The sequence below is a fragment of the Dendropsophus ebraccatus genome, chromosome 2, assembly GCF_027789765.1.
Source record: "Dendropsophus ebraccatus isolate aDenEbr1 chromosome 2, aDenEbr1.pat, whole genome shotgun sequence".
Lineage (NCBI taxonomy): Eukaryota > Metazoa > Chordata > Amphibia > Anura > Hylidae > Dendropsophus > Dendropsophus ebraccatus.
Window position 1 is genome coordinate 171628805 of NC_091455.1, and position 13434 is coordinate 171642238.

The following is a 13434-nucleotide window of genomic DNA, read 5'->3' on the forward strand; positions in this document are numbered from 1 at the left end:
TCCCTCCCGAGTCATGATGCCATCACAACTAAAGGGAAAAGGTCAAAATCTTCCAGAGGGGGTCCCGAGGCTGGTCCCGCTACCTATTGCGGGCACCGGGAGAGGTAAGCAATACTTTATTGTTACTCTTTCCTCTGCCCCTGCTGCAAGTCGGCTGAAGTCGGACTTCTCTTTTAATTCCGGCCATAGGTAGTGTTAAACAATGGCCGTTCACATAGAATGGACGTTGTCTATAAAGCATGTGAACATAGCCCTAACCTGCCTTACCGATAAAAACAAATGAAACACTCTGGCTGAAACAAGAACATTAAAAAGGTAAATATATATATACTATTCAATATTCAATTGCGTTCGAATATTCCAGCGATAGCACAGTAAAAATTCGATTCGCCCTCCCACCTTTCCTGGCGCTTTTTTCCAGCCAATAAACATGGGCACCTCTAACTGTGATTGGCTGGCTAAACTATGTCACCTTCTGAATATAAGAATAGTTGATTCCAGATTTGTGTCACTTGTTGATTAGAGCTAGAGAGGGACATACTGTAGACAAGGGAGAGAAAGCTTTTAGGTGAAGTTAGGTAGGAAGGGAATGCCAAAAGTCCTTGTTAGGGCTAAAAGTATAAAAACTATATATTTAGAAGCTGTGAGACAGGCAGTGTGTTCATACATCTACTGCTGTATACTGTGATTGTGGGATAATACCTGTTATCTTGCTACTACTGATTTGCGCAGTCTGCGTCCTGTAAAGGAGTTGAACAGCTCTTTCATTTTAATATATTATATTATACATATTATATATATATAATATATAAGCTAATATTACGCAAGTGCGTACCACTAGACTGAAACGTATGTTTCTACTTTACGTTCATCACTAGTGTTAGATGCACCCAGGCATATTTCCCCTGCTGTCCCATATGCATTCCAGAGGTGTTGGCATCATTTCCTGAGGTTTCATTGTACAGTTGGTGACCTCCTAGTGGTCGAATATTGATTTCCAGGTCCCAAGTATTTTTCTCCCATAGACTATAATGGGATTTGATATTCATTCTAATATACAAATATCGGGAGCTATTCGAACCGAATTTAAAATTATCGAATATTTTACTATTCGTTCATCTCTAACAGTAATGTATACTACTATATGTAGATATGGTGAGAATTTTTTTTTTTAAATCACCTCTGTGTGTTAATGTGGCTTTGGGCCTAAGGACATATATCCAATTTATTATATTATTCTGAATATTTATGAAGAAGGGTCAAATGTGCATTAATCTATCAATATGTCCATCAAGATCTCACTTGCAATTGTTACAAGGGGCAAGATCCTATGGGAATTGCTTCTGGGATCTAAAATGAAAATTAGATATATTGGAAAAAGAAAATTGCTGATGACCACAAACTCTCCAGTCTAAGAGCAATGCCTCACACCTCCTCCTGGGGTATTGTAAGGAGGAGGATGTAGTAGATTCAATTCTCAGGTTGTAGTTGTGTTAGGATTCATGCACCATTTCTGTACAAGATAAATCAACAATTCCCATCATGTTTAGGGATAAGCGAACCGGCCGAGTTTCAGGTTCGTATGAACCTAAACTATCGGCTTTTGATTCCCGCTTTCTGCCCGCTCCGTGGAGAGGGTGGATACAACCTTGAGGACCGCCTGGAAAACTGGGATACAGCCATAGCCATAGGCTGTATCCCAGTTTTCTAGGCGGTCCTCAGCCTGTATCCACCCTCTCCACGCAGCCGGCAGACAGCGGGAATCAGAAGCTGAGAGTTCAGGTTCATACGAACCCGAACCTAGGCCGGTTCGCTCATCCCTTAACATGTTAAGGCTTTGTCTGGGAAAAGTTTTGCAACAGCTAGTGGGCCACACGTTCCCCATTTCAGTTTATAGATTATAGAAACACTGGAAGGATATTGCTCCTACATATTACAGTGGTGCCTTGCATTACGAGCATAATTGGTTACGGGACCGTGCTTGTAATCCAAATCCACTCTTAAACCAAGGCAAATTTTCCCATAAGAAATCATAGAAATGCAGACAATTGGTTCCACACCCCAAAAATAATGATTTTTTATTCTGGATAACATGTAAAACAGTTGAAACAAACATTCAGAAACAGCAGAATCTGTGATATTATAAGTTACTGTACCGTAATGGAGAGGATGAGAAACACAAGGGCAGACAGAGACTGCAGGGAGCATGAAGGAATAAGCAGGACAGATGTGGGCACATACCTGCAGCACTCTCTGTCCGGGGAGAGAGAGGTTACAGCTATGGAGAGATTACCTCCACAGTCCTGTCCACTGATGCAAGCCCCAGCCTGAAGTGGATCTGCTATGATTTGGAAGGTGAGGAAGACTTCCTGGGTCAGAGTACAGTGCTGTAGACCCTGCTATGCAGATCATGCCCCTCCCCCACTCCCCCTCCCACCCAGTACAGGGAGCTCTTAAACCAAAGCAATGCTCTTAAACCAAGTCACAATTTTGAAAAACTGTGAGCTCTTAAACCAAAACGCTCTTAAACCAAGGTACCACTGTACTTCTAAACTGTTATTATAAAGGAACCGTCCACTCCAGCAATCACACTAGGCTGACCTTGTTTACTACAGCTAAATACATCAAATCTAGAGGCTAATCCATGATCGATAACAGGACTTTGCCATTTGTGATGTAACTGCAACAATTTTAGTGACTTTAGGCCACAATTACACGTGTCGTACTGTAACTACGGTCCATATTCTGCGGACTAGATCTTTGAACTCTAAGATCTTTGAACACTAATTATGATGCTGTGAGCTCCAAAACTGTTAAATCTCCTCGCTTCTGTACGTACCCGTAATGATTGATGATGTCAGGAGTTCGGAGATACCATACATAGCATATAGTCTGCGCACAGACCATATCTATGGAACACCTGCATGCGCCCTAAACGGGTCGATGGGAGTATTCATGAGTTAGCAATATATACATAGGACCTTCTGATTGTATCTTGTCACCAAAAGAAAATAACAGTGCAGCAGTCAGTGCTATTTTTATTGGTAGAGCTTTAGATAACATCACAATCATGGCGTCTGTTGAGCATCGTTGGTATCTGGCATCCAGCCCCTTCATTATTTTTATTAACAATGAAAGCAATGATGCAGATGTGAATGCTGCTTTAGGGGCCGTTAACACTGAGTAAAAGTGGCAGAATCCCTCCTGCCTCAGTGTCTCTATGGAAGGGCTCGCGTGCCTCTGCTTCCGTCCCTCTCTGCTCAAAGAATTGACATGTCAATTCTTTGAGCAAAGAGCAGCAGGAGCGGAGAGTGGCTCCCGTGCAACACGGGATTGCGCAGTGAGGAACTCCTCCGTGGAATTCAGCCGTTTTTCTTCAGTGTGAACATACTCTAAATCCTGTGGCCATGGCTTATCTTCTTTTTTCAGCATACATTTGTCAGTAAAACGAATAAGCTAAGCTTTTTTGTGACAACCATATTGTGCTGACGGTTTACAGCCTGATTTCCGATTACATCTCCTCCAGTCATTCATTAAGACTAATAAGTAGATGTCCGATAATGTCATATCACTTTTTATTAACAGCATCAAATTAAACAATATGAGGGAACAAAAACACAAAAAAATATTTACAGCACAGCAAGGGAGAAAACAGTATTTCTGGAAACACTGCAATTATTTAAAGTGACAAAATATTTTATTTATGCATATAAAAATAATAGAAAGTTACATAAATATGTCCTCTCAAAAGGAGCATAACATTACCTGTAAGACGACACTTTAGTCACAGTAAAATAATGGCGTTACTAGGAGCTGATCTCATTGTATCTCTATGGGAAACAAGGTTGCAGGCAGATATTTAGTGATTGTTGGGAGGTCATCGTGTAGCCCTTTAGTGCTAATGCTTTATTTAAATTTATATTGAGCCATAAAGACAGATATATATATATATATATATATATATATATATATATATATATATATATATATCTCCAAGACACAGGGCTTCATTTATTTAAAAAAACTAGCACCAACAAAAGTGTAAACGCAAGAATCAGATTGTAACAATGAAAAAAGAAAGTAATCCGGCCAGCAATTCCGCATTTTGTCTGTACTAGTTTTCATGAATGAGGCCTGAAATTTGTTTGTTTGTTTTTTTAAAGTGTGTGTGTGTGTGTGTGTGTGTGGGGGGGGGTTCTTTCTAGACATTGGCTTGTTGTGCGCAACTACAATTGAAATCTTAATAGAAAACAAAAAAAAAAGACACATTGGCCCATATGCAGACAAAACCACTTTTAATGGAAAAATCCTGTGGCCATTGGCTACTACATGTGAGCATGTTTTTGTCCGCATTTGGAAGCAACAGACTGAGAGATAATCTGACATTTATTTCTTCACATTTACGATATGTATAAACCTGTTACATAAACATATCACTGCCAAAGGCTAAAAATCTGGCACTTTATCTCTCTGTAGATGTAGACAGATAAGTTTTTCTACTGTTTTGCCACTTTTTGAAAAAATTGTGTTGCATAAATATTTGTAAATTCTGTCTGTTCACTTAAATGAGCTGAGCTGCAGTTACGTGTCATCAACCCTACACAGTGAAGAAAGACACTTTGTAATGTGGGCACTGAAGAGCTGATCTGCATGGGTGACGGGTATCAGTACCCTACTGATCACTGACTCATGGACTGTGGATGGCTCATCAATATATTTTGGCTGGAAAACCCCTTTAAAAAAGGTATCCACATTCTGACAGACCAGCTAACCAAGCTAACTTTTAACACCCCCAAGATGCCAAATCCTGGAGCAAATAGGTAATAAATATACAACACACATATGTGAAAATGCATTCAAAATGGTGCAAACGTAATAATAAATGTAATTGGTAGGTAACACAAAATGAACAGTAATTCCCCTCATATATAGGAAGCTTTATTAGGGTCAATAAACCAGTTTGATCATTCTGTTCTCATTTTAAATAAGAAAAATACCCTGACTTACATAGAAAAACAAATGAACAAATTGCGCACAGCACAATAGAAAACATCATAAATGCTCATGGCATGCATTAAACAGGTTATTCTGTCTGGTTTATGGAGAAAGTGTAGAGCCCTGTTCACACTAGTGTTCATTTCCTTTTCCTTGTGGGTTTTGGGCTCAAATATAGCATAGTTTGTGGTTTGATGTTGATGTTGTCAAAAATACTGGAGCCCAGATGAATTCCTAACCTTGACCTATGGGATCAGTCATTTGAAAATGGACAGGTAATACCAGTCATAGCTCTTTTAATAATATTATTCATGACACTAGTGTGAACACAGCATTTGTTTTTATATTTACTATATCAATATATTTATGATGGTTTCCACCTAAACAAGTATTTACACAATGCTTCATATTCTGGGGTAGTTGAAGAGTCCAGAAGTTGGCTCAGGGAAACTCAGGGAATTGAAACACTGTTCGCAGTGCTATGTTATTTACGTAACACCCAACAAATTCTTTGGGAGTTACGCAAAGTGTTAAAAAAAGCCCACCCTGGTGTTTTCAGCTTCCTGACTTCCTCCAGGGGGCCCTTATTCATAAGTGGGGGATCCCAGAGGTGAGACCTGCCACAGTGTCCCGGACGGGAATACTCCTTTGTTAATATAGGAAAGCAATATTTACAATATGTAGCCTTCTAAGATTTATTTGCAGGTGGCAGAAGTTTAGGTGGAGAGAAACAAACAACAAAATCCCAATCACTTTACCGTTTCTCACATTTTACAAAAAAAATAATAATGGTAAAATGGAACATAAACACTACAACAAAAACAAATACTAAATGACTGAAAAAAGTGCTAAAGGTTCAATATTTAATCCCAGAAATGATATATCCAGCAAGAAACGTCTCATTACATTGTCCTCTGCGTGAGCCAATGAAGCATGGCCAAAATTCAAAACAATTTTGAAACTAACATTTTAACAGGATACCGCACTTCAGTATCTTCCGGAAAACTACATTTGTCTTTCTGTCCTCATCCCTGCAGGAAGAGAGCTGCCAAATTAGCTTTTAACCGTATCACATGTGTCAGACATTCTAAAAACAATGTTACATTATCTGGACATTTACTAAATTAGATACAACGTAATCTGACAAGCCCAAACTCATGACAAACCTCTCGATTTAAAAGCTATTTTAAGGCTTTTACAATGCAATATTTCACTTTTATTGGTAGATTTGAGGTCCATGTTTGCTACACCCTGTCTTATCCAAGATTCTATGTCAAGACATAGAAAGCCCAAAATCTACTATCTTTCCTGTTTACAAACTCAAAATTGCTTAAATTCTAATGTTTACGGCTGACTGATTAGGATGGATTTAAAACTAACCTGTTTACTATCCAGTCTACTATGTTATAGAGCCGGAGTAGCTAAGCAACCTGATATACAGTTTTGTGTATAAAGAAGATTTGTCTATAAAGTTAAAGGGGTTAAGGGGTGCAGAAATAATCATATTAGAGATGAGCAAACCTCCATCATGCTCAGGTTTGTCCAAACCCAAATGCTCTGCATTTGATTACCGGTGGCTGAATAAGTTAGATGCAGCCCTAAGGCTGCCTGGAAAACATACATCCAACTTCTTCAGCCACCGGTAATAAAATGAGGGGGAACATTCGGGTTTGTGTAAACCCAAGCGCCTTTGTGGTTTTCTTATCTCAAGAACCTACTTGTTCCACTACCCAGCACTCTACTTCTCCCCTCTGGAGAGGGGGTGGGTGCATGTTGTAAGTATGGTTTAATGTTCAATAGCTGCCTGATGTTACCAACATTGGGATGATGTTGGGCAGCTAACGGTTATTGTGTGTGGGTGTATGCAATGCCCGCAACATGAATCCGCCCCCTTCCAAGGTGGCCAGAGGGAGAAAGTGGAGCATCGGGAAGCAGAACTGATAGAACTTTTTCTATTTCCCTGATAACCCCTGATAATAAAGTGTATCAGTCACACAGACGTGTCAAAATAGGTACATTTTAGGAGTCCAGTCCTACTCAATGGTTTACAGTGTTGCATGTATAAGAACACATACAGGGATAGTTGTCAGTCACAGATTAGGACCAAACCACTTGTATAGAATATACTGAATTGTTCCCCACAACACTATATATATCAGTTTGCTCAGTCCCTTTTGTTCTAGAACATGATGTCGTCATATCCGATTGTGTGTTCTATGTGGCAGGGTTCTTATAAAGCAGTGGGGCACACGACCTGTGGCTTTCCAGCTGTTGTAAATCTACAAACCTTATTTTCAGACTATTCATTTAACTCCATCACATACAATATCAGTTCTAATGAGCTCACAAACATTGTGACTGTTAGGCGGAGGCTAGAAAAATACCTATATAATAATACATATACATATAATAATTTCAGTGCTCTAAAAGTGATCAGTGACCTTCATAGGGATGTAATTGATGTAACTGTGGTATGAGGTTTCACAGAGCTGCTAGAGACAGGAGACTACCTGGAGGTAAGGGATTTCCTCACAATCTGGTGAGGAAGGAGAAATGAAAGTAAAAGAAATGTGCTTGTCAGGCCTATTGTATGCGATGGAGGGATAAAAAAAGAACTGTGTCAGCTTTGTTGTACAGACTGAGGCATAGTCAGCAGAGTCATCTCATTATTAAAAGAAGGCATTTTTTGACTACTTCATAGAATTGCTGCAGCCCTGGACAGGGCGCACACTGATAGGGCTCTGTATTCATATTGAAACTGTATACCTCCATTAAATCCACACCAGAAATGTTTTTAAAAACAATAATAAATAGTGACAAGATAAGAAGAGCACATTTTTTACAGGCTTAAATCTAGTTAGGAAACTAAAATGAAATACATGTTAGAGTCCCTTTAAATAGTGATCACCCAAACATGACAAGTAGTTGTTATACTATTATATGATATGTGCTTGCAGTTAGTATGGCAGAATTAAGTTTTTAATAAGTACACAAATAAATCAGTAGATAAAATAAATATTTATATTTTTAAGACAATATTTATGAGGGTTTTAATAGTAATTTTCAATGCTGACTGATATGTTTGAGAAATGGCTCAATAACCGATACTTAATCTATCAATATCCAAAAAGACATTGTATAGATTATACAGTGCAGAAAATAGATATATATGAATAAGGGCCTGTTCGGTTTAGAATAATGGTCTCTGTATATATCAGAAAGGTACCTGATGTATAAAGCCAATGAAGACCTATAGTCTTTTAGGACTGGTTCACACTACGTAAAAAAAACACGGCCATAACTCATAACACTGGTCATAATTGTGCAAACATTGGCCATTATTTCAGAAATAACGGCTGCTGTTTGCACAATTACAGCTGATGTTATGAAATATGGCCGTGTTTTTTACGTAGTGTGAACATAGCCTTATACTGTATGCACATGCAGAGCATGGATCAGGAGATTTTTCAGTCATATATGGTAAGCAGAGACCATTAATGTGAACTGAAGAGGGCCTAATGCTACTCTAAAAATACTGTATGCTTTCTTTTACAGGATAACAAAGTGATCTGAAACCTGCAGCCCAATAGTGGTTGCAGAATTACAACTCCCAGCATGCCCTGACAGGTCGTAGATTGGGAGGACTTGTAATTATTAAACACATTTAAAAGGCAAAAAATTAAAAACAGAAACACCTTGGCTGGATTATCTTTCTGAATCTTCCTCCTTCTCTAAAGGAGATATGTTCATATGTCTATGAGACATATGCTACATCAAATAATTTGGCATGTGCTGTATCTGCGGTATAACAGATACTAAAGTTCAGCTAGTGAACTTGTTATTATGAATCTTTTTGCTGCTTCAGGTTCTCTAAAGCAATAACTGCAAAAAGCAATCCTTCATAGGTTTAGAATAAAACGTCTTCATTCTGTATCAGTAGCTGCACGACTTGCTTCTGATGCCGCATGTCATTTAAGGATGTCATGGCGTTCTCCTCTGGAGGTCTCATCAGGGTTGGGCCAAAGACAATGCTGAGGTTTTCTGCCCCCATCAGATTCTCCTTCTCATTCTGTGTAACCCTAAAATTAAGCAGAAGAGGCAGTTAATGAAAAGCCAATAAATTATTCTGGTTTTTAAAGTTAAAGGGGAACTATCAGCAGGTTAGACAAATCTAACTTGCTGATAGCCCTTTATAGCACCTAGGATGCTGAGGAGGAAGGTATGTGTAATACCTTCCTTCTCCGCACCAGTTCTGCGTTGTTAGTCGGAGTAATCTTTGCTCCGGTGCATGGTTAGGAGCACTGCCGCGTCATGCAGCCCACCCGCTCCAGTGATTATCATTAGAACGAGCCGGCTGAGGACGTGGCAGTGCTAACAGTGCACCAAAGCAAAGATTACTCTGATTAACAGCGCGGAACTGGTGCCGAGGAGGAAGGTAACACACATATCTTCCTCCTCAGCGTCCCAGGCTATATAAGGGGCTATCGGCAGGTTAGATTCATCTAACCTGCTGATAGTTCCCCCTTAAATAACTCATCCATCCATCCTGATGATGGCTTATCTTAAGAATAGCCCACCACTATTAGATTGTAGGGGTTTAACCTTCAACTGTTTGAAGGCTAAAGTCATTGTTTACCAGCATTCATTATTATTGTTAGTAATCCGGCTATCCGCAAACATGTACTTGAGAGGTTCTACCTTGTCCTAGCTTGCATGTGACATTGTAGCCACAACAAAGTTGCCCATTTTTGCCACTGGATTTAACCCCTTAAAGGGAAACTCCAGATATGGAAAATTATTTTCTATAAAAAAAAATACACAGTTGATTGACATCCAGGAAGTGAACAAAAAAAATTGGCCCTCCTGCTCCCCCTTTACCTTATTTGTGTACAGAATGATGCAGGAATATGTAATAATAATAATTGCTTTTTTTTTTTTTTTTAAATATATAGCATCAATATATTCCACAGCACTGCACAGGGCCAGTCATTACACGTTGCTACATAGCTGTTTTTTTAAAGGTTTGCTAGATATTTTTTGCTTAACATATATTTTTTACTCCACATCACACAATGTTATATAGTCAACTTTAAAGTGCAGCAAAAAGAAGATACTTACTTTTTTAGGTGGATCATGAGGTACCGAAGAGTCTCGAAATGTGCGGGAGGCAGGAGCATCAGTGCTTCATGTATGGCTTCCAATGTCTCATCTGGGTTGGATATTTCTAAAATAAGACGGTTACAATACATTACATAATATTCACAATAATATCTGTTGAGTCATTTTTAATGGTCTATGTGTGGACCCCCCCTCTGTTATTTCTGATTAAGAATCTTGCTCGACACTGATGAAGAGAAACACCCTGAAACAGCTGTCTGCAGAGGGATACCTGGCCTTGGTTTTTCCCTTGTCATTACTTTGACTTATAGGGCCACTAAATATAGTAGTTTTGGTGGTTTCCCTACAGGAGCATTCCCTTGACTGGGTCCTTCCCGGAGGGATATCTGGCTAGTCCTGTGTTTTGGGACTCTTAAATGAGGCTCCACTGGCTCTTCTGATTAGGATTGTATATGTATGCACTGAATTGTAAAGGGCTGCCTTAAAGATTACTCATTAGTGTGGCTACATCTGACATACTGTTAGACTCCAGCCCCTCAGTCATTGAAGTTCAGCTGGGTGAAATGTCAGGGTCAATGTGCATTTTTCTGTCTGTGTGCAGTTTAGCTGCCATGACTCAGAGGATGCGGCCCTGTGATTATGTTCTCGTGTCCCTGGTATAACCTTTCCTGTTAATCTAGCTCGATGGCAGAATGCAAACTACTGTTTTCATTATCAGTACGTGACGGCAGCCAACTGGCAAATTCTGATCACACCATGGCCAAATCAGCTGTACAAGTCCAAAGTGCACCACTCCAAGATGCCAAGTGGGATGCACCCCAAAGGAACACAGAGCTGAGTACCAGTCTTATCGCTTGATGAATGGTCTACAAACATCACCTTAATCACATGATATCTATGAAAGAACCTAAAGAAACACTCCCAGAAAAACTAATAGACTGGGGCTAGGTTTACACCATGTTTCAATACTTGGCAATGCTCAGAATGAAGAATGAATAGAGCGCTCGGCCTGCATTTGGGGGACACTTGTCCTCAGTTCTTAGACTTGGTGAGGGTCCAAGCTGACAGATAGGGATGAGCGAACCGGCTGGGGTTCGGATTCGTTTGAACCTGAACTATCGGCTTCTGATTCCCGCTGTCTGCCCGCTCCGTGGAGAGGGTGGATACAACCTTGAGGTCCGCCTGGAAAACTGGGATACAGCCATAGCCATAGGCTGTATCCCAGTTTTCTAGGCGGTCCTCGGGCTGTATCCACCCTCTCCACGGAGCGGGCAGACAGTGGGAATCAGACACCGATAATTCAGGTTCATACGAACCCGAACCTCGGCTGGTTCGCTCATCCCAACCGATCAACTAGTTATCCACTATCCTGTTAACATTTTATCTTGGGGTAAGCACTTTAAAACACGAAGCAGCAGGAGTCATGCGTAAAATCTTCCCTGTCCCATAAAAGAACAGAATCCTAATAGAGCCTGTTTCAGAACACAGAAATCAATGGTAACCAAGGGCAACAGAAAATAAAACAAAGCAGCACATGGGGGGATTAGTGTGTCTATATATTTCAAATGATAAATTTTAAGAAATACTTGTACATTGGAAATACCGTATGTTTAATTTTACATAATATATCAGTAAAGGCCACTGGTTTCCATCTATGCTGGATCACCACAGTTATAAAAGAACAAGGAATAAAGGTTTTTCTGTTATTTCACGACCTTAAGACCTGTTATTTTAATTTTTTTTGGAGGGTGGATAACCCCTTCAAAGAACACTATAGAGACAGTCAATCTGCCTTGCTTTAGACTAGACATAATGTATGTTTTGACTTAAAGCATTCCTTCAAGGGTCAGAGACCATGTACACTTACTTGCTGCTTCAATAAATTTGGAATACGTGTCATATGTGATCACTGGAATCGGCAAGTCCCTGAAATATAATTTCAGTGCCCCCGTGATGATATTTATGTCTGGATACATAGTGCTGGAGAGGTCGGTCTTGTCGCCATCTGTAAAAAAAACAGAGGAATGTCACATATCCATAAACATGTCTGACTGTCACCACATAATGCCATACAGTGAAAAACAATGGACATTTGTTTGTAGAATGGATACAATAAAGAAATGTCCATCTTTCACAGTATTGATGTGGTTTTGTGGTTCTTTCAAAAGGAAAAAAGAAAAGAAAAATAACAAAACCAAACAGAAGAATCTGCAGTAAAAAGAACAACACAGCATTATGAACAGAACTAATATTAGGGGAATGAGAGCCTGATCTTTGTAGAGCCTTTTTCCATCTATATGTGGACTAAAATTATGTAAGATATTAGGCATAGATGGGCTTCTTGTGTCAGTACATCAGTGTGGAGATTTAAAGGGTGTAGGGATCTTCCCGGGGGATGGTGTGTTTGGACACAGTTCACAGCAGACTTGGACTTATAAAAACATAAACAGTCCATCATAACAGAAATATAGCAACACCGTGCTTTTAAGAACAAAACAAAACAAAAGGTCCTGCCCGTCTGGGCACTTACTAACAAAACAGATCACCTATCTGTCACTTCGATAAACAGTATCACAGGGTATGAATAAGCCCCAGCAGCGGTGGTATCCCTTGCTCCCAGCAAACAGAGCAAGCAGGCTGTTCACTCCTGGCTGAGAGCAAGGACCTGTACCCTCTGCAGGGCTTTTACCTTCTGAGGCTGATTAGGGTGAGATCTCACCTGATCCCAAAACCTGAACTGGATCGGGGGGAGGGAAGGGCAGTAACCTAGGTGAGATGTATCTCCCCTCAAACACTTTACCAGTGACATGTCCACAAGGGGTTATTCAGTAAAAAATTGTTTTCTTTCAAATCAACTGGTGTCAGAAAATTATATGGATGTGTAATTTACTTCTGTTTAAAAATCTCAAGTCTTCCCATACTTATGAGCTGCTGCATGTCCTGCAGGAAGTGGTGTATTCTTTCCAGTCTGACACAATGCTCTGTGCTGCTGCCTCTGTCCATGTCAGAAGCTGTCCAGTGTGAAGGTTTTCTATGGGGGATTTGCTGCTGCTCTAGATAGTCCCTGACATGGACAGAGGTGGTAGCAGAGAGCACTATGTCAGACTGGAAAGAATACACCACTTCCTGCAGGCCATACAACAGATGAAAAGTACTGGAAGACTTGAGATTTTTAAATAGAAGTAAATTACAAATATAAATAAGTTTCTGACACCAGTTGATTTTGAAAGGAAAAAATGGTAACCCATTAAACAGTTTTGAAGCTTCCAGAATCATAATGAATCATGATGTCAGGAGCTCTGAGGTCCGGTCCGCAGTATA

The 13434-nt window shown here is 39.9% G+C and overlaps 1 protein-coding gene and 1 long non-coding RNA gene across 6 annotated transcripts in view; one reads left to right on the forward strand and one right to left on the reverse strand.

The window, feature by feature from the left end:
• Positions 1-13434, forward strand: part of LOC138783700 (uncharacterized) — a 106559-nt gene that overhangs the window by 32214 nt on the left and 60911 nt on the right. The gene's annotated exons all lie outside the window — the stretch shown is intronic.
• The window catches only part of CHN2 (chimerin 2), a 286428-nt gene continuing 277916 nt past the window's right edge, over positions 4923-13434 (reverse strand). For all 5 annotated transcript variants that reach the window (XM_069958724.1, XM_069958727.1, XM_069958725.1 and 2 more), the window contains 3 exons: positions 11981-12118; positions 10114-10219; positions 4923-9074 (listed from right to left, as the gene is read on the reverse strand). In XM_069958724.1, coding sequence (XP_069814825.1) covers positions 8903-9074; positions 10114-10219; positions 11981-12118 — 416 coding nt within the window. In that variant the 3' untranslated portion in view covers positions 4923-8902. The remainder of the gene's footprint in view (positions 9075-10113; positions 10220-11980; positions 12119-13434) is intronic.